This window comes from Rhinolophus ferrumequinum, chromosome 15, assembly GCF_004115265.2.
Source record: "Rhinolophus ferrumequinum isolate MPI-CBG mRhiFer1 chromosome 15, mRhiFer1_v1.p, whole genome shotgun sequence".
Classification (NCBI taxonomy): domain Eukaryota; kingdom Metazoa; phylum Chordata; class Mammalia; order Chiroptera; family Rhinolophidae; genus Rhinolophus; species Rhinolophus ferrumequinum.
Genome location: NC_046298.1, coordinates 2,068,508 through 2,096,052, shown reverse-complemented (window position 1 = coordinate 2,096,052; position 27,545 = coordinate 2,068,508). Strand labels below are relative to the sequence as shown.

At 52.3% G+C, this 27,545-nt stretch overlaps 2 protein-coding genes across 3 annotated transcripts; one reads left to right on the top strand and one right to left on the bottom strand.

The window, feature by feature from the left end:
- Positions 1 to 5: 5 nt before the first annotated feature.
- On the bottom strand, positions 6 to 26,373 carry LOC117034730 (uncharacterized). The gene is made up of 5 exons (XM_033127986.1): positions 26,231 to 26,373; positions 26,112 to 26,186; positions 19,058 to 19,447; positions 17,725 to 17,880; positions 6 to 98 (listed from the first exon to the last, which is right to left on the bottom strand). The coding sequence occupies exons 1-5, from the start codon at positions 26,371 to 26,373 to the stop codon at positions 62 to 64; spliced, it is 801 nt and encodes a 266-aa protein (XP_032983877.1). The 3' UTR covers positions 6 to 61.
- POP4 (POP4 homolog, ribonuclease P/MRP subunit) lies at positions 19,131 to 27,545 on the top strand. 2 transcript variants are annotated; one of them, XM_033128361.1, is made up of 7 exons: positions 19,131 to 19,359; positions 20,955 to 21,007; positions 22,562 to 22,732; positions 24,081 to 24,158; positions 24,281 to 24,342; positions 25,858 to 25,959; positions 26,772 to 27,545. In XM_033128361.1, the coding sequence occupies exons 2-7, from the start codon at positions 20,967 to 20,969 to the stop codon at positions 26,906 to 26,908; spliced, it is 591 nt and encodes a 196-aa protein (XP_032984252.1). In that variant the 5' UTR covers positions 19,131 to 19,359; positions 20,955 to 20,966; the 3' UTR covers positions 26,909 to 27,545. The 2 variants fall into 2 exon arrangements, with proteins under 2 accessions (XP_032984252.1, XP_032984250.1); XM_033128359.1 differs by having other exon boundaries at positions 19,136 to 19,359; positions 22,509 to 22,732; positions 26,772 to 27,543.

Genomic DNA, 27,545 nt, shown 5'->3' with positions numbered 1-27,545 from the left:
CTCGACTTCTATGTGCTTTTCTGTTCAAACTCGGCCTCCAGGTCTTCATTTTGCACGGTCTTTAGGGTACGATGTAAAAATGCTGGGTCACAGCCTTTCTGAGAAAGCAAAATATTTTTAGTAGATTATTGTGTTAGGAATTTTTTTATTTACTTTTTCTTTGGGGGCTTACCTTTTTTAATTAAATTATTTCTTTTGAGACATTTTGATTTTAAAAAGATACATCTTATCATAATTAAACTTCACTGTCAATAATATTTATTTTTAAATAAACATTGGAAACAAGGTCCGACACTTGTTTATAAACTGTATTGTATACTGCTGAATAACAGTTGAATAAAAAACGACTTTGAAATAAGCTTTCTATAGCCATGTATGAATGTTAAGCCTCAGGGCCTAGTGCAGCCTGGATGCCGTGACCTCCTGCTCCCTGTGCCAGCTGCACCCTCGCCTGGATGCCGCCCAGGACACCTGGCCGAGGCCACCCTCAGCAGACAGGAGAAGAGTGCTTGCCCAGCGTCCCCTAGGGACAGCGGACCCCAGGCGGCCAGGAGTGAGAGGAGCCCCCAGCCTGGGTCCTGAAGGAAAGCAGATCCCTGGGAAGAGGTGTGATATAAGCCAACAGCCAGCCTTTCCGCTTTGGGTTTAAACTAATTAACCAACCCATTTGCCCACTTGGAGATTACACATCCAGATGTATTTACTGTTACAGGATTCACTGCCAGTTCGAGGGGGATTGGGGGCCAAGATGGGGCCTTCCACACTCTTCCTCCATGCATTGAGCCTCGCCATTGTTTTGAGCCTCTGAAATACATGTATTTGGGGCAGGTTACACACATCTTAAAGAAGGTATAACACACCTTGGGGGCCGTTATGCTTCCTTCCGTGACAGGGCCGCATTAAGTAGCCAGCTCTCTTGGCTTCCTTGAAAATCCAGCCAGTTTTAAACAAGTGTGCTTGTCATTCATATTGCTCACCAAATACCTCCATCTCCTCCGGGCTGGCGTGTGGTGACTGCGCTGCCTGGCGTCCTGTGGCAGGTGGCGCCGCGTAATCAGTTCCTGACAGTGAGCTGCGGGCAGAAGGGGCGCGCATGGCTTCTAGTCCCAGGCGTTGCAGTGCGAGTGCAAGAGCCTCCCACACACTTTTCCTCTGATAAGGATGACCAGCAACGTTCGGGACGGTAAATACGCGGCCAGCCTCGGTCCCGCGTTTCTACGGTGCGCGGCGCGTCCCCTGCTGGCCAGCACTGGAATTGCAGCACGATGAGGAATCAGCCTTGGAGGCTGCAGGCCGCTGAGCCTGGGTTGCTCATTATTTCAGCAGAATCCAGCCCATCCCGACTCCTTGGCAAAGGCTGCGGTATTTAGTGGAGGGGAAAGAGAAAAGAGAAGTGCATTTGGACGATCCCACGTGCAGAGACCCCCAGTGTACAGTGTAGAGCTGATGGGATGGGCTGCCCGTGAGAAGGCAGTCTCTGGCCTGCTGTTTCTGGTGGGTACCTTACGTTGTCTCACATTTCATTTCTATTGATCAGCGCCAATCGAGCTGTAAATTGAATCATTTTGTCTAGTGGATAGTGCTTCTCTTCAGAAGGATCATCTCTTTTCATAGTTAACTCAATACTGCAGCAGGCTAATGTCATGTTAAATATGGGCCCTCTGTGCTTGAAAAGAACAAGGCACTTCCCGGATGCCAGGTTGAATGGAAAGGACGTGTCAACGATGGGCTGACGTTGTGCCAGATCACTCCAGGGCCCTGGAGCTGGGGAGCCATTTCCCATCATCCCAACCAGCCCCTGCAGACGCGCAGTCAGCCAGGCTCCTGCCCGGAAGCCACTGGTCCGGGGGTGATGCACCCGGGAGACGAGGCAGGTGTGCTGTGGGCAGCTGCTCCTGGGCTGCCCTGTGTTCTGCACAGAGAGCCCTACATCTGCTCCTGGGGACCAAGGATTTCCGAGAAGGAAGTAGTGGGGGAGGCGGGCCAGTTCCCTAAAGTGGGAGTTTAACCTCCAACAGAAGCAAATGGCAGTCAGACTGAGACCGAGGAGAAATTAGGGTCCAGAGGAGGCCAGAGCAAATCCCTCTGACCCCGAGCCCCCTGTGGACCAGCACGCCTGGGTGAGCCTGAGGGTCCATAAGGCGGACCAATGGGCACCTGGGCAGGTGCTCCCTGAGGTCCCCCATGGAGCACTCCAAGGTGAGCACGGAGAACAGGCAGCCTGCGCTGAATTTTCTGGGATACACACAGACCAGAAGGGACAAGTACCCATCAAAAACAGAGACTGTGAGACTGGACTCACCACCCAAAACACCCTTTCCTTTGGATTTTGTTTCCAGCCCAAGGCAGACAGGTCCGAGGACAAGACAACTGATTTCAACTTGGACAAATGCACCGGGGGTGGTTCAGAAGCTCTGGTCCCAGCCTGTGAGGATGCCTGGTCGGCCAGAAGGGACTGTGGGTCAGCACTGCTGCCAAAATGAGGACGAGGAGACAGGGGTGGAGGAGGGCAAGCTCCACCCCAGCGGGGGCCTGGCAGGGGGGCTGAGGGGAGCCGTGCCCCACACCCAGGGGAGGGCCCCTACATTGCACCACTGTGATAGGTGCCCCCTGGTTGACAGCAGCTCCTCTTGGTGACCCACGCGGCTCCTTCAGGCAGCACATGGCAGCTGTGCCCACACTTGCCTACAACCCATACCACCCTTCACCCGCTGTCCTGCCTCCTGCAGGTACAGTCTGTGAGCACCTGTGGGCAAATCCACGGGCACTCAGACCGCCCTCTGCGCCCGCATCCTGCCTCTGCCCCCAGCAGCCTCTGACCGCTGTGGCCCCTCGACTGGCCTTATAGGGCCACGGGCACTGAGGCCATTCAGAATGGTCCCCAAAGAGGCCTAAAGCAAAGGAAGCTGTAGAGTTCACCAGAATCCCATTCCCAAAGCAAGTCATTGATGTTTCGATTAACATGTACCCAGTTTTCGACTGAAGAACACAGCGAAGTTGAATTGCAGAAAACCTGAGTTTTCTTTTCTTGCAATTGTTGATTTTTCTGTGTCTTTTTTTAGTAAAGCACAGTATACAAAATGTTCCTTCCATTTTGCTTTGGAAGGTGTGCAGTGCCTACAGCCCAATCTCCCAACATACTGCTACTGTAACTACATAACCCACACTGCCTGGTCGGCTGTTGGCAGCTGAAATACCCCTGCTCCCTAAATGCCAAGCAGCACGCTGTTGTTGAGCTCCCCTCCACTGACCCGCTCTAAGCCCCTCGAGGGCAAAAGTTTGATCCCACCACCACCACCTCCCACAGCTTCACCAAACTGGGTCCGAATGAACGAGTGCTTTGCACTGGGGCATACCACGGTCACTTCTCAGAATGTTAATGCCCATAAAACGGAACGTCAGTGTTACAAGGAAGGATCTCCATCAGCGAAATCGGAGTCCACTTGAGTGATTGTCTCTAGATCTGTGAAAGCCTTCCCGGCTGGGGGTGACGGCTGGGGAGGAGGGGCACTCCTGGGCAGGGGAAGTCAGGAGATTACAAATGCACAAATAATTAATTCAAATCAATACAGTGAGGGGCTCAGGCTGAGAGACATTCAGTTATGTTGTTCAAAGAGAAGATGCCGATCTTCAGCTGGTCCGCTCCACGCTGCAAATAATAGAGCATTTTTAATTTGTGCAGCAGACTTCTTCCTCTTCTGCCATGTAATCCAGTCCTTGGGGAACACCAGTAATATGTGGCACTGACTGCGCAAGGCTCCCTGCGAGGGCGCTCAATCAAGCCAGCCCTGGCATCCCTGCCTGTCTCTTCATGTCAGCCTCTCAACACTCAACAGGAAATACATGAGAGGCAAATGGACGATGGATGCATCATGGATGGCTGTATGGATGGATGGTGGATGGATGGATGATGGATGGATGGATGATGGATGGGTGATGGATGGATGAATAGATGGATGGATGAATGGATGGATGGATGCATGGATGGATGGTGGGTGGATGTATGATGGATGAGTGATGGATGAATGGATGGATGGTGGATGTATGGATGATGGATGGCTGGATGGATAGATGGATGGAAGGATAATGGATGCATGGATGATGGGTGATGGATAATGGATGGATGGATGGATGGATGGATGGATGGATGGATGGATGGATGATGGATGGGTGATGGATGGATGAATGGATGGATGGATGAATGGATAGGTGGATGATGGATGGATGGATGGATAGATGATGGATGGCTGATGGATGGATGGATGATGTATGGATGGATGATGGATGGATGGATGGATGGTGGATGGATGGATGACAGATGATGGATGGATGGATGATAAATGGATGGATGGATGGATGGATGGATGGTGGATGGATGGATGGGTGATGGATGGTGGATGGATGGATGGATGGATGGATGGATGGATGGATGGATGGATGGACGAATGAATGGATGGATGGATGCATGGATGGATGGTGGGTGGATGGGTGATGGATGGGTGATGGATGGATGGATGATGGGTAGGTCATGGATGGATGGATGACAGATGATAGATGATGAATGGATGGATGATAAATGGGTGGATGGATAGATGGATGGTGGGGTGGATGGATGGATTGATGGATGATGGATGGATGGTGGATGGATGGGTCATAGATGGATGGATGACAGATGGATGATAGATGATGGATGGATGGATGGATGAATATGAGGCAGAGATAGAACTTTTCAGAGATTATGAGACACATACACACGCAACCATAAGCACTTTATGACTTCCAGATTTTGCCTGAGTCAGCAACACAAATAAATCCCAGAGGGATTACTCATATCCCAACAGGAACCACTTTGGAATTTCTTTAAGTAGCAAGCTCCTGTGGCGTGTTTAAAATAGGGTTTGAATCCCAATTTTATTACACAGAGAAAGAGAAGCAGACACACACACAGATAAAGGTTTGGAAGGCTGCACGCCGAGGTGTGGGAAGCTTATGTCTCCGTGACAGGTGGAACTGTGTGTACGTCAGTGCCTGACTGTGAGGTTTGACTCTTCTGTGATGAACATCTATTACTGCTGCAATAAGATAAAGGCAATACAATTAAAGAATTTCATCAAAGAAAAAGGAGGTTTCCATTCATAAAGACAGAACTTCCCAAGTTTTCAGAACATTTACTCTATGAAAAGCTGCTCTCCAGGCAGCTGATGCTTTCAGACCTGTCTCCAGGGCGGCTGAGGGTGGAGGCTCGGAGCAGATGGCAGGCAGGGACCTTGCCCATTCGGGGGGGTGATGTGCCATGCGCCACCACCCGAAAAGTTGGATCTGTTTGGCCCAAGCACTGAACGAGTGGCAACCAGGACTCGGGAGAGGGAGGCTCTGGATGTGGGGTGTCATGGGGGCCATGGACCCCCAAGGTCTGCATAAACCTGGTCCTTAGCTACTTTTATTCACTAAACAAACACACATTGATTATTACTCTGTAAACAGCCCTCTATAGAGGAAAGAGATGACAATGGAAGGGGCCCCTCCCCATAAAGGAGCTGATGGTCCAGCAGGAGGGGTGGACACGTCCACAGTTGGCTGGAACTCAGATTTGACCGTGACGAGCACAGTAATGGAGGGAAAGGGACCTGGAGAACGAGTAATTGTGACAGCGTGCAGTGGAGGGACAGCAGAGGCTCATCAAATGTGGGTGGGAAAAAGTGGACGTGGCATTTGAGCTGGGCCTGGAGAGACCTCCCTCCCTCACCCTGACGCTTGGAGAGTCCTATTAGACAAGACACAGGTGGATTCCCCCACACAGGAGCTGCTGCCGTTTGGGCAAAACTCCATGCTTCTTCACGAGCGGCTGTCACCAGATGAGGCAGCGCCACTGCATCTTTTTCTGAGCTGCATTGATCTGTGGAAACAAGACCCAGTGGGTCTCAGGGTGTCTGAGCAAAAGGCAGCCTATGTGGGCATCTCAGAGCCCACTCGGCATGGATACATCTAGTGGGCAGCACTGTGACACCCAGCGTCAGCCCCAGGGGGTGGCGCCTGGGAGACTGTGCCGCGTGAATCAGAGGGCACCTGTCAGGTGGAGATGGCGTGCGGGGGCGGGGGGGCAAAGCCAGGCACACCACTAATCAAAAATAACAAGGAGAACTCCACTCCGATCAAACTGAGGAAACGTCAGAGCCAGGCTTCTGCACACGGACTCACGGGGACATGGAAACGGCCACAGAAACGGTCGCGCGGAGGCTTTGCAAACGACAGGCAGACCCCGGTCTGAAGGAGGCATTTGTTGACAGCATAGGAAAGTAAAATCAGTCAGGCAGATGAGAAATTTGCCATCCCCCACCCTCAATTTTATGAGGCAGGAACTAAGAAAACGATCTGTCAGGCAGGAAATATGTCAGCAATTGGTTTTTATTTATCAAAGGATGTATGGCGTTCCGCATGCGACCATGTGCACTTCCCACAGAACAGACATCATCAAAGCGGAGAGAAGACTCAGAGGCTTTGTCCTTGCTTGCTACTACCCCTGAAGTCCCCCTCTGTGCCATTGGTAAAGACTGAAATGGGAATTCTTCCAGAAGCCCATGTGCAATGCCCCTGGGGCTTATTATTTAGACATTCCAATGGGGTCAGGGGGACAGCTACATCCGGGTACTCAGGTACGGAGATGAAGATGTCACTTGGCACATGTCGTGACTGGAGCAGACACTTTTTGTGCCACACAGGACATTCCCTCTGCCCTGTCTGGCTTCACAGCTGCGGATGCTTCTGGACGGCACCACCCCTCAGGGCACAGGCTGTGCCCTCCGCTTTCCCACCTTCCTCAGCCACGTGCTCAGTCAAGGGCAGGTGCAGCGGAAGCACGTGGGGGTTGGGTGGTGCCCAGAAGATCCCGCTGGTGGATGCCCCTGCCATGCTCGGTCCTCTGCGGACCTTTCTGGAAGGCACTCCGCCGCTTCTCTGTACAGCCGAGCCCCTATTGCCCACAGCACGACCTAGACAGCTCAGCCTTCGCGGCTTCCCCCCCATACATTCTGGAACCATCTACAAATAAATAACCTCCACCAAGGCGCTGCCCACACTCTGGTTAGGACACAGAGCTTTACAGTTGGCTGCCCAGCGTGGATTTCTTCATAGTGGCATAAAATGAGTGTTTCCTTGGAGAATCACCACGCTGTCCGTGTGTGCTGATTTGTGGGAAGCGGCTGCACGAGGGGGCCAAAGGGGCCCGATCTCCCCCTGCCCCCACCCTGGCTCCCAGGGCAGCCTCAGGGACAAGCACAGGTGGAGCTGAGTCACTGTGCCCCCTGGAGGGAGGGAGAGACAGCTCGGGCCACTCCCGGGGGCCGTGGTCTGTGTTTGCTGGATGTCCTTGTTGCGTGGCCCTGGCTGTGGCCTCAGCCTCCCACCCACCCACTCCCTTGGCGCCCCCTGCCTTCTGTGAGCCCGACACCCTGCCGCCACCATCTCTCCAACAGAACATAACCAGAGTCAGTTCCCATTGCTGCCTCCAGGCCCCAGCTGCCGTGGTTAGCTGGGGTAGCAGAAGCCAATCAACCAGCCAAAGCCAACACAGGAAGTCATCCCAAGAGGGGAGCCTCACAGAACCCAAGGGTGACGGAAGCTGTGCTTCAGGACGGGGCCAGAACCGGGCCATGAAAGCCATCACTACCCACTGTCACACACACCCACTTCGGTCTTTGCACGCTCACCAATTGCCTCCCTTGGCTCAGGGGCCTCAGCCGGTGGAAGAGATGGCAGGATGCGTTAGACGTCCAGCTGCCTGAGGAGAGCGTGTGCGTCTCCCTCCTTCTCTGTGACACACACACATACACACACACACATACACACACACACACACACACACCCCTAATCCAAATTCCCAGAGAAGGGCTCTGATTGGCTTAGTTTGGACCACAAGACAAGTTTAATGTGACAAGAAGCTGGCGTCCCATTTCTCAGTATGGCTCGAGTCCCACCCGTCATCTGGTGAGGAAACGGTGTGATCTGAGAACACACTCGGGGAGACGTCCATTATATTGGTGCTTCTTGCAAACTACCTCGGGGTGCTGCTGAGACGCAGGTCTGGGGTGAGGCCTGGGAGCCTGTATTCCTCACGGCCCCCGGGGGGAGCCGATGTGAGGACAGTCTCACGGGAGCGCGGAGGACATGCTCCCCCCTCGTCCCCTCACTAAGTGCCCAGCCGTCCCCACACCCAACAGCAAAGTTTAAAGGAAGACTTCTTGCTGGTTGCGATGCAAGGAGTGAGCTGTCAATGACATTTTGATGGGGCTTTTTTTACACAGGGACATTTCCCACAGCCTCAAAGCAAACCTTTAGACTTTCAGCCAAGTAATTACTTTCACGAGGAATGATCCAATCGGATCAGACCCCAGCCTGAAGCAGATCACGATGGGCACCTGACGGGTTAACTAAAAGCAGGAACGTTTACATTTGGACCCAGCCCTTTCGGTGTAGCCACATCAACTGGCCACGTCCAAGCGATCTGCTTCCTGTCCCCGTGGCCCAGGTCCCTAGAGCGTCCTCAGCGGTCCACCGCCCCCCCACAAATTCCATCCCCCGACAGCCCCTGGCTCTCCTGCCTCACCTCGATGGCCCCGCCTACAGAGCACACCTGTGCCTGCACATTCCCCGCAACCCCCAGACTCCACCTGTACCTGTCCCATCTGGCCCCGTCCTCCGTGGCCACCAGCAGCACTCACTGTCTCAACTGCTCTTCATGGCTGTGGCCAGGTCACCCTTCACAGTCACACCTCATTAGTCAGTCAGGGGACGGCCCAGGTCTGTGGTCCCGCCCCCACGAGGCACAGGGTGGTGCCCACGTAGTGCTGCTGCAGTCTCAGTGGAGACCTGCCTGTGAGGCTCCCGTGGCACGGGGTTCCAGGACGGCACTGCTGGCACGGGGCAGCCTCCTCAGCTCATCTCGGCATTTCCCATTGCCACGGTACCCACCCCCTGCCCGGACTTTGCACACCTCTCTTCTAGAAAAGGCCAGCAAGGCAGCTTTCCCAGCACCTCCAGACCCGGATCAGGACGCAGTGGCAGGCTGCAGTCTCGCAGTGTCACCTACGTGGAGGCCAGCGCCAGACCACGGCTTCTCCTGCATCCCCACACTCCAGAGGAGCCCACCCCCCACCAGGACAGCGACTTCTGAGACGGGAGCCCCGTACGCCCCCAGGTCAGCAGCGTGCTCAGTACTGATTACATTGCAAGTGACAGAAAGCAACTCATGGTGACAAGGGCAGTCATGGGTGGATCTGGGCTGCAAACACTGTTACCAGGCCCTTCTCCCTCCGTTTCCCCGGCTGCTTTCCTCGGAGCTGAAGTGGGATGTGGGCCGTGGGCAGGCCCCTCTCCTGTGGCTCCCAGCTTACACCCCACTCATCACCAACCCGTGCAAAGACACCACCTCTTTCCCCAAAGCTCCGCAAAAGTCCGGGGTTAGTGGCACTCCAAGTCTCATTGGGTTAGTGGCACTCTGAGAACCAGCGGCAGTGGCCAGAGAGATATGGCACTCCCGTCGGCTGGGCATGAGTCATAAGCCTGTCACTACCCCAAAGACTGAGGCTGGGAGGAGAGTGCTCCCCAGAGGGAGGCCGAGGGACGATGCGTAGGTCCTCATAATTACTAACTACACTCTGACACTAAGCAGCTACCCGCCATGCCCAAGGAATAGCATGTCCTCTGACACTTCTAGTGAATGTGGCGGGACCACACACGTGCCATACCCACAGTACTGAATGCCATAGCTTGGGTGGCCCCAGATGCAGCGCCTGACATGAAGATTTGAGCAAAAGTAGTTTGTTTGGGAGACTGTGAAATATCTGTAGGGGAGGGGGAAGGTAAGACGAGGAGGGAAGGCAGGCAATAGACAGTGTTATCAGGCTCCTTGCCACCAGCATGGAGAGTGAAACTGATTCCACTGGGGAAGTCTCGGACACTGCAAATCACGTGTCACCACTGTCCCAGCGGGAAGGGAAGAGGGAGCTGGGATCTTGATACATCGACCGCTGTCTGTCCTTGAGAACTGCTCCTGGAGCTGCCGATCCCCTGGGATGCTGGGTCGGTGTGCCCAGTGACGAAAGAGCCCTCAGGCAAAGAGACGCAGGTGCTACTGAAAGTGGGGCTGCCATGCACCACAGCGGGAAGGGGCCAGGATCCTGGCAGCGTCTGCCGTCTCCGAAGACTAACAGGAGGAACTCCACTTCAGGAGGTCCTGAAGTCACACAAGACCTTCCAGTTCCTCCCACTCCACTAGGAACACCACCGCCGCCACCTGGGGCCCCGTACGACAGTCACAGAGGCTTCTGACAGGCAAGGCTGACTAAACCACTTAAGGAGCTTTAAAGTTTGGATAATGGTCTTCTTTTCCTCTTTGATATTATTATCCTAAGAATTTCAAAACATTTTATAAGTAACATGGTCTCTAAGCCTCTCTGAGAAGGGAAAACTGAATTTCAAGGTTTTCTTACAAAGTCAATTTCTTAAAAAAAAAAAAAAAAGATCCAAACTGGTTGCATAACCTCCTGGAGACAAAGTAGCTGACACATTGAGTTTTGCACTTTTAACCCAATTGTTCTGCCTTTTGATGAGATGCCGCCATAGCAGATATAAGACTTAGCCTCCTTAAGTGACCTCGGCCAGTTCCCGGAGCTCAGCCAGTACCCAGAGCTCGTCCCCAAATGTCCTTATCCCAAAGAGATAAAAACGTGGGGTTAAAGAAGGAACGCAGAGAGCCGAGGCGGAGGAATTGCTCGTTACACGCAAGAGTCAGCCCAACAGTCGGCCGAGAAGCCGACATGCGTGGGTGCCTGGTTACTTGAGGCCATTTCACACCCGTCATCTCAGTGACCCTGTGGGACGGGAGGACATGGAGCACGAGCTCCATCTCCACAGACTAGGGCTGAGGGGAGCTCCACTCAAGACTCTAAACCCGAATAAAGGGCTTTACACGAGCCACTGGGCCCCAGATGTTTGGTTTCACATGAATTAGTGAAATTATTAGGTTGAACCATCTGAAGTTGCCATTTTTATTGGTCAAATAACAGCAAATTTGCCATTTTTATAGATCAAAATGGTTGAATGTCACCAATTTCACATGGTTCAACATAACACAAAGCAATTTGGGAAACTGATTTTCGTGAGCAAGACCACTGGAAAAAACCCAGCATTTCCCATAGGAAAGGCCACAACCAAAAGGTAGAAGGGCTCCGTCTCGGGACGCAGGCCACTGTGGTTTACGCAGCACGTGCTGTGTTGTCTGTAGTTCACGCTGGAACCAGGGGAGCAAGTCACGTGGGAGTGTCCAGGGCCGGCTTTCCCACACTTGACCCATCCTGGGGCCACGGGAACCCCATGCTCCGGGGAGGGGCTTGGCCCCTGGGTCCCTCCTCCAGCTCACGGCCTCAGCAGCAGCCTCCTGGTCCCAGGAGGGGAAACAGGGTGGGATGAGGGATGAGGCAGTAGTCTTCGTGTCCCCAGACACGCATGGCTACGCGTCAGAGGGGCTGCACAGGTGGCTGCGGACGTGACCTGCCTGCGGAACCAGCCCACTGCACCGCAGAGACCAGGAACGTGGAAACCACGTGGGAGACACTCCTCAGAGGCGTCTCACAGCAGAAAGCTGCAGGCAGACTGAACAGGCGTAATGACATAAAATCCCCGAGTGTTCAGAGACCGATTCCTTTTCATGTAAAAAAAAACCAAGTAGAAAATATGTATGTTTATTTTTTGTCTGCATCTTGCTCAATATTTAAATGCAGCCCTGTCTCCAGCGGCTCCACACATCATCCTCGCTGCATTAGTTCTAATTGCATTATTGCTTAATTGCTGAGCAATAGAGTGTGTAATTCAGGAGGTGTACTGCCTGGGGGGCTGGGGATGACTGAACTGCTCATGCAAAATGGCCTGAGGACGGCAGCGCGAGTCCCGCCTCCCTCTCCAGCTGCCCTCTTGGGACGCCTCAGCTCTGCACATCAGTCAGGGAGGCGGTGGGAACAGTCCGCAGATCACACCTCGTGCTTCCCTCGGAGCAGAACTTTGTGAAGACACGTGCTGTTCAGGAACAGCGTGTGTGCCTGTCCCAGGGCTGTGGAACACCAGGGACGTCCAGGGGAACGGGGTAAGCCCCATCTCCTGGCTGCAGGAGAGGCATCCCAGTGAGGAGAAACAGATGTGTCCACAGAGCCAGCCAGCAATGGAGACAAGCTAAGGAGGTTTCTTCGTGAAGGAAAGCCTAGAGCCATCTCTAACGGAAAAGGTCTGAAAATAAGGAGCTATGAGGCTGGCAAGGAGCTCGCCAGACCTTGCTTCTCTAGGGTGCAATGATTTCTTGAACAAGTGGGCACTGAAGAAGCCAGAGTCAAGAAGGAGAACAGGACAGAGAAGGGAGAAGGCAAACGAGGGTGCAGTCCCAGGTGACAGTTCCAGGTGGTGTCCTGGACTCAGCCAGACCCTGCAGGAAGTTCGTAGCATAAACTATACCTTGGAGTTTGACCGGCCTCGAGGTGAAGGTGCTGGGCTTTTCTTCTCCCACAGCAGTTGGTCCTGTCTGTGGGCGGCTCGCTTCGGGGAGAACATATTCTCTTCACGTCGGGGAGGCTGTAGGGCCTCAGAGCAGCCCCCAAAAGGCTGCAGGTGCGGTCTGTTAGCAGAAAGCACATGGATGCTTGTGGAGAGGCGTGTGGGGGTGCTGAACATGACCCAAGACGAGCAGGGTGGGCACAGCCCTCTGTCTGTATCGTGAGGTGACCCAACTCTGGCAACAGCACGTGGATGGAAGGAGGTCTGGCCATAAAATGCCAGGCACAATTAGTCACTTACCTGCTCCCTTTCCACTGTGCATGTCCTCCAACTTTGTTCTTCCTTTTCAAAATTATTTTACCTATCTGAGGACTAGTGCACTTCTATCTAAATTTTAAGATTAGCATGTCAGTTTTTACAAAAAAAAAAATCTTCTGGGGTTTTGATTGAGATTATGTTGAATCTATAGATCAAGTTAAAGAAAACTGACATCTTAACAATGCTGAGTCTTCTGAGCCATGAACATGGTATATCTTATCCCATTTAGTTAGGTCTCTTTAATTTCTCTCAGCAGTGTTTTGTAGCTTTCGGTCTATACAATTTGCACATCTTTTGCCAAATTTATCTCTAGGTATTTCACATTTTTGATGCTAGTATAAATTGCATTATTTAACATTTAACTTTGATTGTTGCAAGTATATACAAACACAATGTACTTGTACATATTGATCTTTCTTTCTTACAACCTTTTAAATGCATTTATAAGTTCTGTAGCTTTTATGTAGATTCCTGAGGATACTGTTAGCAAATAAAGATGGTTTTGCTATTCCTTTACCAATTGTAGGCTGTCTTTTATTTTTCTCGTCATGTCTTATTGCACTAACTAGCACCTCCAGCACAGACGTGACTAGAAGTGGTAACAGCGGACATCCCTGTCTTGTTGCTGATCTTATGGCAAAAGCACTTCAGCTTTCACCAGTACATACGATGTCAGCAGAATAAAAACTCGTCAGCAAGATGAGAGAAGTTCTTTCTATTCTTAGTTTACTGAGGATTTTTAATCATGACTGGATGTTGGGTTTTATCACATTATTGTTCTGCACCTATCGAGATAATTATATTAGTTTCCTTTCTAGCCTGTTAGAAATGAATTACGTTAGTTTATTTTCCAACGTCATGCTGCCTTTGCGTACCTGGGATCAACTGCACTTGGTCATGTTTTGTTGGATCCAATCTGCTAAAATTTTGGTAAGAATACCTGAATCATGAGAAATCTTAACTTGCAGTCTTCTTTTCTTATAAAGTCATTTTCTGGTTTTGATTAAAGGTAATGCTGGCCTCATAGAATGAATTCACAAGTGTTTCCTTATTTTCAATTTTTTAGAAGAGTTTGGATAGAATTGGCTTTATTTCTTCCTTTAATGATTGGTAGAATTCCCCCACTAAATCCACCATAGCCTGGAGTCTTCTTTGTAGAAAGGTTTTAAACTATAAATTGAATTTCTTCCTTTAGCAGATATAGGGCTATTCGGGTTACCTACTTTTTTTTCCTGAGTAAGCTTTGGTAGTTCATGTCTTTCAAGAGCTGTAGCTTAGGGACCAACTCTCCGGCCTCAGCATGAGGCAGCCCCTCTCTGTGCCTTCCAGGTGGTTTCAGACACGGAGTCATTTGTGCCTTCTTTCACCAGCGCTCTCTGCGAGTCTCGTTCAAGCTCAGTGGACGCCCGCGACTCTGACAGGCAGCGCGGTAAGAGCAACGGGCAGCTCACCATTCCTGCCGTCCTCCCTGCCCGCAACCTCTCTGCCACAATCACTTGCTGTCCCTTGATAAGGAGGAGGGACAATTGCAATCAAGTGGGTCTTAACCCAGATGTCAGGAATAAATGTCACCAGATAGCTTCCAACATCAAAAACTAAATAAGGCTTAATTGGTAGCAATTTGCTAAGTAACTTCAGCTCCTGTTGTCTCAATTCCCACGTCGACAAACACAGCAAAGGACGTTTGTCACATGAAACTCATGAGCCCATGCCACTGCATCGCTGCCGGATGGTGCATTATTTCCTCTGAAGGTATGACTGTCTCTTTCCCTGGTAATAACAAGGCCACTGAGCAGAAAATCATTTCATAGTAAAAGAAAAAACAAGGGGACCTCAAAAAGCAAGCAAAGCGGACAGGAGTGGAAATCCATTCCGCACCTTCCCAGAAGGAGCCCCGCCTGTAACAGGCCACATGCACCCACAAATCCTGGCTCCTCTCCTTCCACCTCGTGGACAGGCCATCAATTTCTGAATGTCATCCACACTCACACCTCTTCCCCAGGCTCCCATAATTTCTCTCTCCTTTTAACCTCTATCTTATTAAACCACTTGACTCTGTTAACTGTTCTGTCTGGCAGGGAAGGTATTGATCAAAATCGAGTTACACTGTTTATAGAGAAATAACCCAGCTCCTGGATGGCCATGGTTTTCAGTACCAAGGCCTGAGAGTCTTTGAAGTGGCTGGTAAACCAGATTTTTGACAGGCTTGGAAGGCAATTACTCCAGACTCTGGAAGAAGCGTCCGGCCACTGATTCAGTCCTTGTGTTAGGCTGCCACCTCGTGACAGACTCAGATATCCTGCCTTGACTGCGGACAGCTTTTATGTCTAACACTCCAAGACCTCCCCGGAAAGAAAAAGTAAACCAATAAATAACAAATGCCAATGTAAGCTGACATAGTCCAAATGGCGGAATTAATATTAATGCCAGCTCTTTTGGGGGAATCAAGGAACCTCATTACATAGGAAAACAGGTTTCATAGCAGACTCGACCCTTGTCAAAAATCCGAAGTGTGGCCTGTCATTGGCACCCCAGCCACCTCTGCCCTTACTTCTTCCACCACTCGCCCAACCCACCCCCACCCTGTGTCAGATGGACGGCGGCCCCCCTCCTGGCTCCTATGGGGAAAGTGTGGGGGCGTCCTTTCCAAAAGCAAAGGCCTCCAGGTGTGTGTTAGAGACGCATGCTCCTTCCATACTCCATGGGTCCTCGGAGTCCCCCATTGAGCCCAAAGACCTGAGAGAAACACAGGAGCCACTCCAAGCTTACAAGGAGCGCTGCGGCCCACCCCAGGGCCTGAGCGCTCTGCAGACCAGCGCTGGGTAAACAGGCCAGTCCTCCTGTTACCACACTGACAGGCAAAAGGAACCTCACAAATGAGGATGGACGTGGGTCCTGAGAAGATGGAAAACGGGAACCAACCCGGCCGTGGAGCTATTCCCCAGCTGGTAACCTCCACAGGCCAGTTCTTCAGGTTCCTGAAGCCCCTGTGAGGGCTCCCAGCCACAGGAAGTGGCCACCAGGACCCGAGCACACAAAGCACGCTTCCCAGGACTTGTCCCTGCAGCAGCGGGCAGTGCAGGGGCTACAAGGGGGCCTGACACAGTCCCCATGCTCCCTTCATTTAACAAGCAAGACACAGGGGCCCAGAGAGGCCTCGGGGCTCGAGGGAAACAGTATTTATCACATGATTAAAAAGGAAGGGTGTGTGTGCTCTGGGCACATATTCTCAGTAGGTATGAAAATGTTAAGTCTGAACATGGAGGCACCTACCATCACAGGAAACAGAAAAAGTCTTTTCCAGCTCTAGAATTTCCATGTGTCTGCTGAAATTCCTCATCTTTTTACCCATTTTGTCCATCTTTTCCACTAAGTCATTTGACGTATTTATAATAGTATGTTAAAGGCCTTGTCTTCCAGTTAAAACGTGGGTCATCAATGGTCCTGTTCTAGTGACCATTTCTGGTCTGGATTATGGGTCACAGTTCCTGCTTCTTTGTGTGTCATACGTACTGGTTTTTAAATCTTAACCTGGATGTTGCAGGTGACAGAACAGAAGAGCGTGGGAAGGCTGAGAGGTGTCTCCATCTTTTCCTGTTGGGCATACCTTTTCCTGTTGGGCAGCGATGCCGAGGGCCTGACTTTTTCCCTGAATTATATTTTTCAATATGCTCAAGTCCCCATCTGGCTTCAAATATCTTGAAGGGGAGGTCTGTTCCCTACCTCCGGAGGGGCTTTGGGAGTCAAACATCATAAAACCAGGTCTCTGCTTTCCAGCCCTGTCCTAATGGCAGTGTGGGGTGATTTTCTGTCAGCTTGGTTCTCCCTCCCACTTTCCCATATTTGGGGCCATCATGGACTCAGACCTATGCAAACACACAGCAGCATGCACGCCTGCCCCATGCAGCCTGCATTGACTTCCCTGCAAAACCTTCCAGGGCCTCAGGAACGACATCCAGGGAAGATCTCTTACAACCCCCAAAAGCCTCCATCCAGTTCATTAAGACACCCTGTCATGAAACTCAAACCAAGCTTTCCTCAGTTGAGTTCAGCTCAGAGTAAAACTTCATCAGGAAACTGGAAGCATCTATGACAGTTGAGTTTTTAGACACTTGGGATCAAGACAGCCTTGAAGAGTGACTTTTGGGGGTTGAAAGACTGAGAAACCTGGATTTCAGAAACTGGTATTTGGTCACACATGCCAAGTGTCCTAGCCCCTGCTGTTCAAAATTCCAAATGGTTCTTAAACTAATTTAGAACACAGTGCTGTCTCGTGACCAGAAGGGATTGCTACGTTGTCCCCCTGTAAGCATCGGTCCTTTCTTGTAGCCAGAGCACCCAGTGACCCAGCAGGACAGGGCTGGCCTGGCAGGAATATCCCATGTTAGCACGGGCACCTTACAGCCTGGTCCCTTCACTCGCTGTCAGAATGGGCAGTCTCCTGTGGCACTATTGAGCTTGAGGAATGACTGCTGGGGCCCCCGTGTGCAGTCCCCCACCACCACCACTCCCAGTTCCCCTTCTCAATACACCACATCTGGACAATCATCAGATCAAAGGCAAAGCAGGGCCAGGGAAGTTCGTAACACTGAGCCTCAGGGACTGTTTCAGCTTTGTGAGAATGCAGACAACGATGGCTAGCATCTCTCAAACCATGTCTGTGCCAGCCCTGTTTTAACATGGGCGTCATATCACTGAGTGCTCCACACCACCCTAGGAAGCAGGTACTGTTGTCAATCCCATGGCACAAACAAGGCCTTCCTGTCTAAAACAGCAGAACAGGGCTCATCCCTCTCAAACACACCAGGTTTAACCACTTCACAAAAACACAAAAGAAAGAAAAAATTCTGTATGTATATACATACGAACATATACAAGATGTAATCAAAACACACTGTGACTGCTGCTGCTGAGTGCCATCCAACGGAAAGGCAGAGATCTTCAACACAGGAAGCGGCGCGTCGAACCTTAGTAACGGTGTGTGTGACAAGTTTCAACTTGTTGGTGCAGTCAGTCGGGTGTGAGCTACGGTTGAGAGAAGGTGTGTTTTAAAGTGTGCCGTAAATCATGGATCACAAACAACACATTAACATGAGATGGGCAAAGAGTTTCATCCGCCATCATGACAACGTTCCATGTCACACATCGCTTCGGATATGGCGACTTCTGTCCAATAAAAACATTACGGTGTGTCCTCATCCACCTTATTCACTGGATCAGGCACCATGTGACTTCTGGCTCTTCCCCAAAGTCAAGAGGACCATGAAAGGTAAACGTTATGAATCGATTCAGAACATGGAAGCAGCCAGGACAGCGTAACTAAAGACACTCACAAAAGAGGACTTCCAGGACCCCTTCAGAAAGTGGCAAGAATGATGGGATAAGTGTGTTCGAAAGGAGGGGGAGTATTTTGAGGGGGTTAATAGCAATGTGTCTTTTACTGTAATAATTTTTTTTAAACATTCACTGTAGTTTTTGATCACCCCTTGTATATACACGTGTGTGCATGTGTATGCATATGTATGTGTATATACATATATTTTATCAAATTATATTTTATGTTATATATAAAATAATACACCGACTTTTTTAACTTGGAGGATTACAACTTTCACCGAAAACAAAGCCTTCCATGTTCTCATTACAGATTTGCTGGTGCTTCTTCAGGATCATTACCATTTCTTCTACTTAAACTCTACTAGAAGGGTCCTAATTTTCATAGATGCCCGCTTGTTTAATAGTTGAGGCTTAATCTTTTGGGGCTTGTACATGACACTTCTCTTAGAGTACTCAACCTCCCGGCCTGAATGTCTTAAAGCAGCAATCAGAGGAAACCTGTACAATTACGGCAAAACGTTAATTGTACAATCGAATGGCGCACAGGTGTTCACTGTAAAATTCTTCTCCTTTCCTGTATAGTTCAAGATTTTCACAATAAATTGTTGGGGGGGGGGGGGCAGACTCATCTGCAATGATACCATCAAAACTCGACTTCCCCTGGAAATTTCACAAAAAAACCACTAGTGGGAAAACATCTGCGTGCATGTTTGAAAGCTTATCATTCAGAGCTATACAAAAAAAGAAAGGATCAAGCATCCCACACGCCCTAACCGCAGCCCTGCGGCTTCTAGCCTTCCCCCGCCCACAAAACACACAGGCTAGCCCCGCTCCGAGGGACAGACGAGCGCGGGAGCGGCCATACCTGCGCCAGCCGCCGAGGCCGCTCCCGCGCGCCGGCGCCACTCTAGGTCGGCGCGCGTCGGTGACGTCACGGCGGCGCCGTCCTCGCGTTCCGCGCGCCTGCGACCCCCGCTCTGCGTCCGAGCGGGCAGCCTGTCGACTTAGCGTGGCGCGCGAGCTCGGGTGCCCGGAACCTGTCCACCCGCGGCTGTGACGAGAGAGGCTGCGGGGGCCGAGCGCTGCTGAAGGAGCCGGAAGGTACCGCTGAGCGGCGCCTGACGCAGGCGTCATCAGAGCGCGCCGGAAGCGGTCCGAGGATGAAGAGTAAGGGGTCGAGGGCCGCAGCGGCGGAGGGGTGGGACGGGAAGGGTCGGGCTTGGTGCTGGCGGGTGAGAAGGAGCGCTGCGGAGTCCTACGGGAACCTCACTTCGGTGAAACGGGCCCGGGGCCCGGATAGCCTGACCCCGCCTCCGCGCAGGGTGGATGGCAGAGCTGGAGGCCGGTTCTCTGGGGGCTGCTCAGTGGGGTCTGAAGCTAGAGGAGGGCCCAAGGCCTTGGCCCGATGTGGCCGCTTCCTCCCTGGGTGACCGAGGTCCCCTTCTGTAAAGTACAGTTACTGATAATGGTGCCTTGGCACCTGCTGCTCTGTGAACGACCCTTGTTTGGTGTAGAGCTCTGGGCGCTTGCTGGGCAGTGATACCACTAACGCAAAGCTTCGGGAGCGGAGCGGAGCGAGCACCCAGGGCAGTCACAGGCAGGGGAGCGGAAACACCGTTACAACGGGGCTTTGGGTCAGGACTTTGAGTTCCGCCTCTGCGGGTTCCTACCTGTGTCAACTTAATAATAACTGTGTTAAAGGATTGTTCAGAAAGTGTAATGAGATGAAATATGTGTGGCTTTCAGTGAGTTTCGTGGCAAGTAGTGAGGGCTCAATACCATTAGATGTGTACTGTTACAAAAGCCTCCCAAGTCTAAAGCTAGGCACCTGTGACAGGTGAGGCAAAGTCCTTCCTGGGGCTCCAGGCCCTGTAAGTTGCTCTCCCCATCACAAGGGAGAACTCAACTCCAGACATCAAACTTGCAGCCACTTGGTTTGCTTCATCACATGTTCTCAGGGAAGCACAAGGGAGCTGGGATGAAATTTACAGAGTGTAGTGTGAACCAAATTTTCTATTCTTCTGTCCCTTAAACCAGGCCTTTCTCTCATTCTTACTCTGTTCAGACCCATAGTCTGTCCTCAGTGCCCTAGTTTTCTTCTTCAGACAAATTAAGTAAAAAAGAGGAGTGTGGAAGTTTGTAGAAGTTGAAACCACATCAATGATTGATATACTTTGATCTTGAAGAAAGACCTGTATTTTCTCAGTTTAGGGCACCACTTGTAGGGTACATCCCAAGTTCATAGATAGTAAAATGTGAAAAATCTTTTTTAAACATCTTACACGTAACAAAATGTAATATTGCCAACCACCTGCATCCTGGAAAGCCCTATCATATAACTTTTAGATGAGTTACTTTATTAGACTAATTGAGCAACTTCCCAGGTTTCTAAACTACGGTATTTTAAACCACTGCGACTCCAGATGTGGCCCGCTGACCCACAGTGACATGGAGAACTTGCTAGGAATGCAGGGTGTGGCAGTGGGGCCAAGAATCCACTTTTTCCTAAGAACCCAGAGATTCTTACACACCTTGCTGTTTGAGAAGCCCTGTTTTAAAGCACCCCCTTGGGAGTTCCACGATGGACATGGCCAGAGAGTAGGAGAAGAGGCATCCAAGGGAGTTTTGAAACTGCTCTTTACACCGTGCCATCTTCTCCTATCTCTGAAGAAGCATAATTATTTTCGTAGTTAAAAGCCTCTTGGCTCTTATAGCCGTACCCAACAGGAGTCATTCCGTGTTTGTGCTCTTCACTCCCCCAGGTGCGATCTACCATGCCTTTTCTCAGAAAGAGGCGGAAGAGTTTGATGTTCAGGTAAGGTGGGAGGAAGTCCACCCGGTGGCTTCTAGCCTTTAGTGCTGCTTTAGGTGTCCTTTTCCAGGTCTTACTCCTCACCTTTCCAGTAGCCGTGTTAGGTTCCCTCGAGCTCTGTTATTCTGTTGGCCTGTTTCATATGCTGGCCTCCTTTCCCATCGTGCCAAAGTCAAGCTTGGTTAACTAGGACTTCCTGACCTTGTGTCATCACCCACTATGTAGGGGACGCCAGGCTATGCCCACCTGAAACCTGCGCCTGTGAGCACTGTCATTTGACGTTGTCACTGTGTCCCCTTCACCCTTGAAGAGGGCAGGCAAATCACATTTCATAAGTGGAATTTATGGAGTATACCTGGATGCTGCAAACATGATTTGTCAGTTTGGCACACGCTCCACTGGTGACTCATGATGAGGGAGATACCTCAAAATCAAGATTTTGAAAGACGGATATACTTTTTTTGGCTTCTCCATGAAGGAGGGCCCACAGTCAAATAATTGTTCCCTTACAGAGATAATAGTGATGATTTTTAGTTAGCATCCAAGGTACCAAGCTGAAGCCACGTGCCCTCCCCCCGGTGAGCTCCTTATGTGCATCACACCTTCATTCCCCGCCCCCCTGAGGGGAGGGCTTGATGACTACAGACACAGGAGCCTCGGGGGGTTTGCAGCCTGTGGCCCAGTGCAACAGGGGCCCAGGAAATGGTCCCGCCGAGACACCAGTGGGTGGTGCTCCCTGGGCTGTGGCAGACCCGGGCAGCCGCTCCTGAATGAGGGACAGATTGGAGGTCTCCAGCTCGAGAGGCGGCGATGCTTGGAGTTCCTTCAAGAATTATACACGATTATGACGGTTTGCCCAGAAGTCCTCTCTGAGAGCCACGGTCACATGACACTGTGCTGTATGTACAAGAGAGTGAGCACGGGCGTGGGGGCAGGGCCTGAGGGGTGCTGACAGTTCCTTTCCCCAAGTGATGTGGGAACAGGCTTGGAGAGTAGCCACGATTCATCCACAGAACTGGAAACCCAAGTAAAGGGGATTGCAACGTGGGCACAGTGACAAAACCCCTACCCCGGGGGCTGGGCCCACCCCAGAGAAGGTGGTGTGCCGTTTTCCCGAGTGTGAGGATCATTCCCTTCAAGGCCATAGCCCGGCTCCACTCGGCTGGCCTCCATCTGCTCCTTACTGGTCACATATTGTCGTCACACATTTCTCAGTCTTTCCTCCCAGCCAGAGATCAGGTCAGTCTTTTCTTCCAAATACAGAGGTTTTCTTAATCTTCATCAGAATACCCTCAGAGGGACAGGGAGGAAGTCAGCGTTGACGTGGCTGTCCTGTGACAGCCGCAGACGGGCATTCGAATGGATAGCTGTAGGTGGGGGACAGTCAGCAGATGGGAGGCTGTGGGCAGGTCGGTGGCCCAGGAAGGCAACGTGTCTGCCATGGAGAAGCCGTGTGGGAGCGCATAGCCCGCCCTGAGCCCCGGGCCGCCTTGTCCCCACACAGCATGCGGGGGCCCAGCGGGCCGAGGCCTTCGTGAGGGCCTTCCTCACACGCAGCATGCCCCGCATGAGCCGGCAGGCCCTCGAGGACCAGCTGCAGCGCAAGGCTGTGGTTCTGGAGTACTTCACTCGCCGGAAGCAAAAGGAGAAGAAGAAGAGGTCCAGAGGCCTGTCTGCCAGGCAGAGGAGAGGCCTGCGGCTCTTCGACATTAGACCAGAGCAGCAGAGGTAAGTCGCGCTGCCCTGCCCTCCCTGCTGGGGCAGAATCCTGGCCTGCCATGGACTAGGGCAGCCGCCCCCGCCCCCAGCTCATAAGCTACGGGAGCCTCTCCCGTGTCTGCCACCAGGGGGCAGCCTTCCTTTACCAATTGGGACTCGGCTTGGCTGTGGCTGTTGACAGCAAGGCTGAGACTCTCCGGCTTCTGTTGCGGCCATAACTATTGAGACTACCGCCATAGCCAGTCTGTTGCCCATGGCAACGGGCTGTTTGCCTTCCAGCTTTCTTAGGAAAAGAGGAACTGGTATTTCTTACATGTATCTCTTTATAGCTTTTCATAGCACTAGACAGAGTCACCCACTGGGGTTTTATTGCCAAAGAACGTGCTGCCCACATGTTTCGGATGAAAGGGACACATCAGCCTGTGTGGGAGGACGCGTTCCTCCCTTGGACTGACACCCCACCCCCTTGGCCGGGCTCTGCGTTTGCATGTCTTAGGACTGTTTGTAGACTTCTGCTTCAAGACCTGTAGCCGGGTCGCCTCCCACATCCCACTAGACAAATCAAGTCTGTCGCTTGGTCCATGGCCCCTCTGCCAAGTCAGCTGGGCTTCGGGTGGAGGAGGGGCTGCTGCCTGCGGGGGGGTGTCTTGCTGGTGTCGTCCACCTCCAGGCCTACTTTGGGTTTGAACTTGAGGTTCTCATTGCTCTAACCCACAGGGCCGTGTAACTGGATTCCCCATAAGGCGTGAGGACAAGGGACAGTGACCCCAGAGGGAAGCCTTTGGGGTCCTCTCACCTGCTCCCTCCCTTTCGTCCCACTTGCTCACTCTCCTTCCAGACAGACCTGTTACCTTGCACGGGGTCTTGCACAGCAACTAGCTATTCCTGTTTAATGAGGGCTTAACCTAGTTCAGCTTCCTGTAACAGAGAACCTCAGAATAGCAGGGGATTAACCAAGATTGAAGTTGCTTATGTAATGTAGTCCAGGCGAACAACAGGCTGTTCCACAGCCGTCAGACCAGGCAATGTGGGTGCGTCCTCGCTGCTCCACCATCTCTTGTGGTCTCAGGTGTCTGCTTGAGCTCCAGCTGTCACAGGTGCATCTAGCCAGTAGGAAGGATGAGGTGCAAAGGGAGGCATACGTCCATCTTCTCGTAGAAACGTAGCCTCCAGATGGTCCCACCAGGGAGAAAACTGAGCTATGAGAGGTGAAAGCACGAGACTTGAGACGTAGGGTCTGTATCCAGTCCCCAGTGACCCCAGCTCATCCTTGGCATCGAGCCAAGCTCTGTACTGTGGACATTTTAACCCCAAGCTCTGCTGCCTAACTTTTTATCCCTTTCTGACTTTGCCACAGATACAAGCTGTTTCTTCCTCTGCATGAGCTCTGGAAGCAGTACATCCGGGACCTGTGCAATGGTCTCAAGCCAGACACGTGAGTGGCATTTCTGAAGCCTTGCCCTTTGGGGCAGAACCCATGCCTTGTGACTGCTGTCCACCCACGTCTGTAAAACTTTGTGTCATGGCATTCAGTAAGGGCTTCCGTTTGCCTCACAGGCAGCCACAGATGATCCAGGCCAAGCTGTTAAAGGCAGATCTTCACGGCGCTATTATCTCAGGTAATTTGTCTAAGAGCGCATGGTCATTGGATGGCCAAGCCATCACTTGGGCCACCAGCCCTGTGTCAGGGTGTTGGGCTTGCTCCTTGCCACACCGGTACCCCAGCTCACCAGCAGTGGGTGGAGATGACAAGCTTCTTAGCCAGGTCTGGCCACTCCTCTCTAGAAGGTCTCTGTGTGCCTTCTCCACATGGGGACCCCTGCTGGTCCCCTGTAGGGCACAGCAGCTGCTAGCACTCACCCACAGCCCGAATGTTGCACAGAAAGCCCCTTTCATCCAGTCCCCTTGTTTTGAATGTCGGCTGTGGACTGCCAGCTCTCTGCTTGTCGTCTCCAGCACAGAGCTTTCCCCAGAACTCGCATGCATTCAGCTGTGCACTGAACTTAGCCACCTGGACATCCGATGAGCACTGCAAACTTGAAGCATCCAAGCAGAGCTCTGGGCTCCTCCTCTGGTCAGCCCCTCCCCTGGTATCCCCATCACAGTCCAGATACACTATTTTCCTGGTCGTTTGGGCCAAAAGCTTAGAAGGGATCCACATTTCTTTCCTAAGCCCCACCCCCAGTCCTCCAGCACGTCCCAGCATGCAAATCCAAGTCCCACCATCTCCCCAGGATTACAGAAGCTGCCTGTCCTCCCAGCTGACACACTGCTCCTCCTGACTGGGCTCGAAAGGCCCCTCCCAGTTTCCTCGGCCCCAGGTTTACCCACACGGGCTTGCTCCGTCTCACACACCAGGCTTGTCCTGCCCCAGGGCCTTTGCATTTGCTCCTTCCCTCTGGCCAGAGAAGTTTGCGTGTTCACAGACTGACCCCTCGTTATTCAGGTCCTGCCCAGGTATCACTTCCCTTGACGGACTACCATCGCCCAAGGTGACTACCCACCATTACCCCGTCCTTATTCCTTATTTTCATCACACCACTTCTCTGTATCAGAAAATACATCGTCTGGTTTGGTACACGTTTCCCCGGCACCCCCTTAGAACATCAGCTGCCTGAGAGCGGCACCCAGGACGGTCTTGTGCACTGCATGCCCACACCTACCTAGGGCAGTGCCAGGCACACAGCAGGTGCCCAGGATGCACTGGGGCCAAGTCAGGGGAGGAGCCTGCTGCCTGTGGTGGCAGCTCACCTCGCTTGCTCCTGGGCAGCCTGTAATGGGATCCCACTCGCGCCAGAGTTTGGGGGGGCCGTGGGAAGATGGATGGCTATTCACTCAGATCTTGTGAGGAGACTTGGCCCCATCCAGGCAAGCCTGGCTGTGGGCCTCTGTGGTGCTGGACACACGTGTGACCTCTTGGCTCCAGACTCCTGCCCAAACCCCCATGGCTGTGGACCCCCCAAAGGACGCCCGTCAGACTGTCCCAGGGGCTCCATGGATGGGGAAGCCTGGCTTCTTAGGCAGCTGGGTCCCTGCCCTCTGGACACACCTCCTGCCCTCCGGCTCAGCCTGGCTGGCGCTATCCACCCCCCCACCACAAAGAGCCAAGTCTGAGCTGCCTTTTTCCTTTGCAGTCACAAAATCTAAATGCCCTTCCTATGTGGGTGTCACAGGAATCCTTCTACAAGAAACAAAGCACGTTTTCAAAATCATCACCGAGGAAGACCGCCTGAAAGGTACGAGGCTGTGTCCGAGGGCGACGTGGGCTGTGGTCGCCCGGCCACGTCGCCAGCCCTTTCCTTGTTCCTGCGAGGGTTTGATTTGGCCTCAAGTCAGCATACATTCCAAGTACCTTCTGACCCCACATTGACGCCTGCAGAGATCATACCTGTCCCCTGGCCCAGCGGCAGCCTTGGCCAGTGGAGCCCAGGGCAGGAGGGCTGCACGGCCATACCTCTCAGGACTGTAGCCAGACACGCGACAGGGAGGGAGAGGCTAAGGCAGTACCTGCCCTGGAGCTCCAGGAGCGGCCCCTCCACAGTGACCCTCGGTCCCCGGAAGCAGTGCAGGCTCATCCCCTCAGCGTGCTGGAACTTGTGGCTGTAGTGGACAAGCGTGAGCAGCTGCGAGTCCAGACACGGCACAGCCATGGCTGCATGTTCTTATTCCCCGAGTCTTTGAGCTGCTTCCCCTCCATCCCCCTTGGAGCCTCTCGTTTTAACCCTCAGGAAGTGCTTTACATGTTGCCCCACCAAGCAGAACGCCATGAGGCCACCTGAAAGTGGGATGAGAAGACCTGTTTCTGGCAGTTTTTCTGGAGTCTGGTTCATAGCCTTTGACCCGGAAAGTCTAATGTCGGGTTATATTGAAAATGGGAATAAGTTGGCCTTACGGCAGAATAACCCCCGTAAGCCTGGTGCTGTAGCTCAGTGCCCCCCCCATTCTCATTAGCTTCTTTCTGTACACACATCTAGGAATGATAATTCTGCATGAAAGTTAACTTCCTGCCAGGCATTTTTCCTCATCCTTTTTCTCCTGCTTTTCTTAGTTATCCCCAAGCTAAACTGTGTGTTCGCCGTGGAAACCGACGGTTTTATTTCCTACATTTACGGGAGCAAATTCCAGCTTCGGTCAAGTGAGAGGTCTGCAAAGAAGTTCAAAGCGAAGGGGACCACTGACCTGTGAGCTCCTGCTGCCTCGGCAGTCACTTAGGAGAGCAGGTGTGGAGACAGCCCACATACCCCGCCTCTCGGGGAAGGGAGGGCCCAGGCCATTTAACCACCTGCAGCCAGTGAAAGCCAGAGTTAAAACATGTAATCACCTGGGAAGAAACATTCCGTGCTGAGCGGAGAAGTCAGGGAGCGGTGGGGGCGGGGAAGTGGATCGTTATGGGGGGGGTCTTAGTTTTTATCACTCCCATGGAGAGGAGAGACTGGCAGAAAACGCCAGGTCAGCACTGCTTGACTTGAATGCGGGGGCTTGGGTTGTTGCTTCTGTTTTCTGAGTGTTCTGTGGTGAGTCGGTTGTTTATGGGATAATAAAGCACGTGTGCAGACTGGGGCTCCACACAGATGCCTTCCTGCGGGACAGCCAGGGGGAGGGAAGGGGCGCGAGGCCGCACGGCTCAGTCTCCCGCTTGGCTCTCAGATGCCGCCCTCAGGTGTCGCGTGTCACAACTTCAGCAGCACCGTGCATCTCTGACACGTTCCTCTAAGTCTCACTTGCTCCCAAGCTGGGACCTGTAAGCTTTAGTGGGGACAGAGCCAGGTGTGCAGTTTCCAGGCTCTCGGCCTCACGTGGAAAGGTGCTGGCTCAGGTGGTA